Raw genomic sequence first — 6,000 nt, 5'->3', positions numbered from 1 at the left:
TTGATGGGAACTCACATCACTCTGTTATCTTCCCCTCGTTGAGTACCATCACCACTTCCACATTTATTTCCAAGGCCCTTGTGATCCATCTGGGAAATGCACTGTTTAAATTATGGTGAGGAAGAGAGAACTAATGGGTCTTGCATTATGCAAATGCCCCAGCAAACAACCCAGCCCTTTTGCCCAACCACAAGATTCCTTGGGAAACTGCTAGAGATAAGTAGGGCAAGCTTCCTCTTTCACTAGCACTGAGAAGTTACCCGACGGGGTGAGAAGCAAGGACTTTCCGTCTTTGAGGTAAGCAGGTCCTGGTTTAGTAACTTCCCATGGCAAATAGATGATGTTCTGCTTGTGATCTTGGCTGGCTCTGGGAGGGTCAAGCAGGACTTCCACGCCGTGTACGTTAGCTCTTGAAAGTTGCTGCATGGGCCTCTTCCTCGTGTTCTCTCCTCCTGCTTGGTCAAGGAGTGTGGGTGTTGTTATGTGGCAATGGGGAGCTACTGGGGTGCTTTGGCACATTCAGGCGAGCTGTGCGTTCAGGGGCTTCAGGAGAGGTGAGACGACAAGACTGTAGGAAGAAGAGTCTAAAGCAAACGTGGCTTAGAGCCAATTTGTTGTTTAAATGAGGAAAGAGAGTTAAAAGCTCAGGTCTACTGAGGTCAGGTGAGGGATCCACAGCTTCCACACACCTTGCCCCATGTTGACACATCAGGACAATTAAATGCCAGGGTCACCTTGGAAGGCAGTGTCCTTTATTCATGGACAGAGGCATTTACAGGCCAAGCTCTTTGAACCAGCTGGGGAGGACCCCTGGAGACGTGGCCGTGAGGTCGGCCTGGTGGGTCACACCAGCATTGCTACAAGAGGAAATAAAGGGACTGTAATTCTAAAGCATCACAGGCTGCAGGCAGTGAGGGTCATTCTCTGAGACTTGGTTCAGTTCTCTCTCTGTCTCTATCACATAAATGAATTTTCTTTTTTTGGCTGTACTTAACCTTGAACCCAAGGGCTCCGGCATGCTGGACAAGCTTGCTACCACTGAGCGCCTCGCCCAGCCCCGTGTGATGGATTGTTTACGTGGGATCATGGTCCCGAATTTTTCCAGTTAGGCATATCATTAATGGCCTCAGCTGCTCTGACTTACATTGTCACCTCCTCCACATGAAAACACTAGCTTTAGTTAGATTGGTTTAGATGGGGACTGGGGAAAGAGCTGTCCACCTCTGGTCAAGGGCTCCTGGGTTCTGTGTTGGGAATCAGTGAGTGCAGATGTCTCCAGCCAGAGCCTGGGGTCTCCGGCTTTCCCTAGTGTCTCGGGTTAGCGTCTAGCCTAGGCGCCGGGACGTGTGCCCTCAGGGACACGGTCCTGCCTGAGCTCTGGAACTCCAGCAGACTTCATCCGAGTCTTAGCTTGGTGTTTCCTAGCAGAGTGAACTTGAAGCAAGAGATGAGTTTCCTTAAACCTCAATTTCTTCACCTGGAGAGTGGGGAGATGATTAAGATCTCAATCATTAGTGGTTGTGAGATTTCAATGACAGAAAGCTCACCTGACTGAATACTTCGTAACTGAGCACTCAATAAGGTGCTTGGCCCACAGTGGAGCTCTAGAAATGATTTCAGGAAGTGGTAATGGAAGAGCTGAGAGAAATATCTGTAGCAAACTTTGATTGACACACAGGATTCTAACACACAAGATGCTGCTGATTTATGGCCCATCAAGAACCAGGGATTCCAGCTGGGCTTGGTGGCATGATCGGGAGGCCGAGGCTGGAGGTGGCAAGTTTGAGGCCAGCCTGGATGACTTAGTGAGATCCTGTTTCAAAAAAAAAAACAACATTAAGAAAAGGGGTGGGGATGTGACTCAGTGGTAGAGGATTTGCCAGCATGCATGAGGCCCTGGGTTCCATCCCTGGAACTGCAAAATAAATAAATAAAAAAGAGGTTCCACGGGGGCCTCCTCAGACCATGACTTTGTTCTGTGGGGACTTCATAGGACCCTTGTTAATTCTCATTACCACTACCAGTGAGTAAGGGATCCGTCTTTAGCGTGAAAGTTGTGGCTGTAATTAGAGTCATGGAAGGTGTATGAGACACATGACCATCACCACCACCCTTATCACTGTCACCATCACCACCATCACCCTCACCACTACCATCACTGCCATTACCATAATCACCACCATTACCACCAACACCATCACAACCATCACTACCATCACCATCACCATCATCACCATCACCATCACCTGCTGGAGTCCTGCCCCAGCGGGATCCAGGGGGTCCTGAAGGATGAGTAGTGTTGGCGCAAGGGATGAGACAAGGAGTCATCCTGTTGGAGAATCTCCAGAGAGAAAGCTCTAAAACTGCTTTCTCTGAGTCTCTTTTTATTCTGCCTTTTCTCATCATTAAGGGTACAGAATCATTAATAAAATGTGTCATCAATTTACAATTTTCAGATTTTCCCAGGATGTAACATTTCCTTGTTTAACAGATGTAAACTACGTAACCAGACCCTATGTCTCCAACCTGTCATTAACCTTTAAGTTTAAAGCACACCTGTACTTTATTTCTAAGATCCCATCTAAAGTCTCCTTATAACAATCTTATAATATATTCTAGGTGCCTACATTTATTCTCATAAAACTGGTTGAGCTACTTTCTCAGAGAGTTTCTTTGTTCTTTAGTCAAAGTACAGCAGTTCTTAAATATTTCTAATCTTTAACTAAGGGCAGGCTCTGTATGTCAATCCCCCTGCTACTAACATTAACTGTGCTTATCATAAATCCCTGGGGAGGGTAAAGGAGGGTCTATTAGAAGGGAAGTATATTTTTTATTAGCCTTTTCTCCCCTGGATGAATACCATAACCCATCCTTAATCAAATAGGCTATATATGGTGGGCTTCATACAATAGGCATAATAACTATCTGCTTAGGCTTTTTAAGAGACTGAAGATACGAGCTTGGTTTCTTAGTTGATATAATCAATTGTGGTGCCTAAAGTTCCTGTAGCTTTTCCCAGAATGATTGTTGATATTTTTCTATTTTGTCCTCAATGTCCTGAGAGATAGTAAAACAGCCTTTTAAATCATGAACCACCTGTTATATTTTTGGCCACCTAGAATTTAATTTGGTTTAGCAGTAAGTATACTCATGCCTTCTGTTAGGTTTATGAGTATAAAATAAAAAGTCCCAATTACATAAAAAAGGGTCTCATGGTTTTGGTTTCCCACAAGTGCACTGTGACCTTGTCAAGACAGAGGGAGGGGGACCGCCTTCACCAATACCCATCACCACCATCACCACCACCATCACCACCTTCACCACCACCATCACCACCATCACCCCCACCATCACCATAATCACCACCATTAAGACCATCACTATCATCATCATAATCACCACCATCACCACCAATACCACCATCGTCACGACCATCACCTTCATCACCACCACCACCACAAACATTATGTCACATCTGCCATCGCCATAGCCATGATTTCCCCCTCTCCTACAACCCTCCCTATCACCTCACCATTGCCATTACTACTACATTCACCATCATCACTGCTGTCACCATCAGGACCGTCACCACCACTGTCACCACCACCACCATCACTGTTCCGAGTCCTCTTCGGTCCTTGCCATGTGCAGGCAGGTGCTGCATGCTATGGAAGGTCATCTCACATGCAGTGAAGTCTGTTCTTCTTGGCTCCATTTTTCAGATGAGAAGCAAAGGCTAGGAGGCTGTTTTATCAGCTGCACTGATGTGACCAAAATACCCGACACGAACTATTTAGAGGGAAAGTTCATTTTGGTTCACAGTTTCTAAGGTTCTGTCCATGGTCTACCAACTCCGTTGCTCTGGGTCCGAGGTAAGGCCGACCGTCATGGCAGAAGGAGGAGGTAGAGGACAGCAGCTCAGGACGTGGCAGCCAGGAAGCAGGGGGCTCTGCTCACCAGGGGAGAAATATAAAACCCCAAAGTCAAGCCCCAGTGACCCACCTCCCCCAGCCACACCCTACCTGCCTACAGGTACTGCCCAGTTAATGCGTCAGGGGATTAACCCAGGGATTAGGTCACACCTCTCACGACCTAGTCATTTCATTTCTGAAAAATTCTTGCGTTGACTCACACATGAGCCTTTGCGGGGGGACACCTCATATCTGAACCATAACAGAAGCAACATCACAACTTCAGGACCGCTCAACTGTAGCTGCAGACCTGGGGCTCAGGATCTCCTGTGTACTGATGTGTGAGGCCCTTGAACTGCCTGGGGCCAGCACCAGTGGGTGACGCTCTGGGAGACAACTGCTTTATCAACAGGCAGGCCCTGATGGATCCCAAACCCGGAGAGCAAAGCAGAATGTGCCCATCCAAACAGGAGCAGGGAGGGGGGTACAGCAGCCAAGGGAAACCGTGTTTGAAACTCGTTCTGTTTCCTTTGCCGTGGAAACACTGAATGCTTTATTGCTAAGGCAATGCCCAAAATTTAGAATCACAGTGAATAAAAAGAAATATGAAGTCACTCAGTCCTCTCCCGTTAACATCCGTGATTGAAGTGTGCTATTCTCTATCGGGCTCTACGTCCTGTGCTGATCTCAGGTGCGTCCAGGGTGGTTCTGAGAGCCCGTGTGGCCCTGGTTCACGGTTTCCAGCCGTTGGCTCGGCCCTGACTCGAGCGCTTCAGGTGGGGTCCCCTTCCACCTACTCAGCTCCGTCTCTGTCTCCGAGGGCGGCTTTACCGCTTCCACTCGGGTGGATTAGCAGGTTTGCACAGCACTTTGTCTTGGTGTATGCACCAGAACTTTTCTCCATTCACATGCTCTCAGGAGGGTGCTTTTTAAATTTTATAATGATACCCACTAGGCAAACACAATGCCTTTTCCCGCATTGTTCTTGGTGCTCTACGGTTGTACACACTGGCGGGATTTGTGGTTACATTTCCGCACCTGCACACCACATAACAGTACAATCTGGCCAGTATCACTCCTGTACCTCTCCCTTACTCCGCAAGTCCCTTTTCTCTCCTCGTCTCCCTTAGATTTTCATGAGGTTCATCCCCCCACAACTTCTTTTCTTTTCCTCTGCAGCTTCCATCTAGGAGAGGAGACCCTTGACTTCTGAATTCGGCTTATTTCATGTAATATATCGTGCTCAAGTTCCACCCATCCTCCTACAAATGACATAATTTCATTCTTCTTTATGGCTGAATAAGATGCCTTTTAAAGTGTTGGAAGGCTCATTGGGAGTGAGGTAGAGCACTTCTACTATTCTGTCCTTTAGAAATGAATTTTTGAATATGAAAGACTTTCATTTGGTTCAAGAGGCAAAACAAATGGTGAAATATGAGTTTCCTGGATCCACAGCTCTTTCTCAATGGCAATTCTTTTGTGAATTTGCTTTGGGAGTACTTTATGCAAACACAGAAGCATAATATGCTATGCATTCAGTGCATTTGTTTGTGCATGTGTGTGTGTGACGGTGCACAGAGCATCACACATGCATAATCTCACTGTATACAGAATGCTAACATTTTTGCAAAATGGGGAGATATTTTTCCTGTTACATAAATGCATTATTAATACTTGTATACCTATTTCTAATCGTTTATAGTGTGCTGGTATTTCCTATTTCACCTCTCCTATTTTTCACAAATGTTAGCATGTAAACTGCCTTTCGGTAATTATTTATTTACTTAGTAGTATATTTCCATGATCATCTTCTGGAACCTTCTGAACATGTACGAATGTAGCAACAAAAGCATAGTGAACCCCGTGGACCCCTCACCAGCCCCAGCTGTGATCCGCTGCCGGCTGATCTTGCTTCCTTTTTATTCCCACTTGCTGCCTAAAACACTCATTCTACCTAATTATTTTTTAGGTAAATCCTGGTCATGTTTTTATTTCACCAGCAAATGTTTCAGCACGAGTCTCTGAAAGGTCAGGATTCTTTAAAAATACTCAATCATGCTTACAGCTTCTTTGGAGCAGCCACATGAAT

At 46.1% G+C, this 6,000-nt stretch overlaps 1 protein-coding gene across 2 annotated transcripts in view; it reads left to right on the top strand.

Moving 5' to 3' along the window:
• The first annotated feature begins 248 nt into the window (after positions 1–248).
• The window catches only part of LOC114105815 (adhesion G protein-coupled receptor E4-like), a 29,263-nt gene continuing 23,511 nt past the window's right edge, over positions 249–6,000 (top strand). Inside the window, exon 1 of one of the 2 annotated variants that reach the window (XM_027952381.2) lies at positions 249–297. Coding sequence is in view for 1 of the 2 variants with exons in the window: in XM_027952380.2 (XP_027808181.2) it covers positions 5,216–5,253 (38 nt within the window). In the remaining variant the exon portion in view is untranslated. Of the gene's footprint in view, positions 298–5,200; positions 5,254–6,000 lie in introns of those variants that run through there. The other variant, XM_027952380.2, reaches the window with a different exon arrangement.

This window comes from Marmota flaviventris, chromosome 1, assembly GCF_047511675.1.
Source record: "Marmota flaviventris isolate mMarFla1 chromosome 1, mMarFla1.hap1, whole genome shotgun sequence".
Lineage (NCBI taxonomy): Eukaryota > Metazoa > Chordata > Mammalia > Rodentia > Sciuridae > Marmota > Marmota flaviventris.
This window is presented reverse-complemented; position numbering and strand designations above follow the sequence as displayed.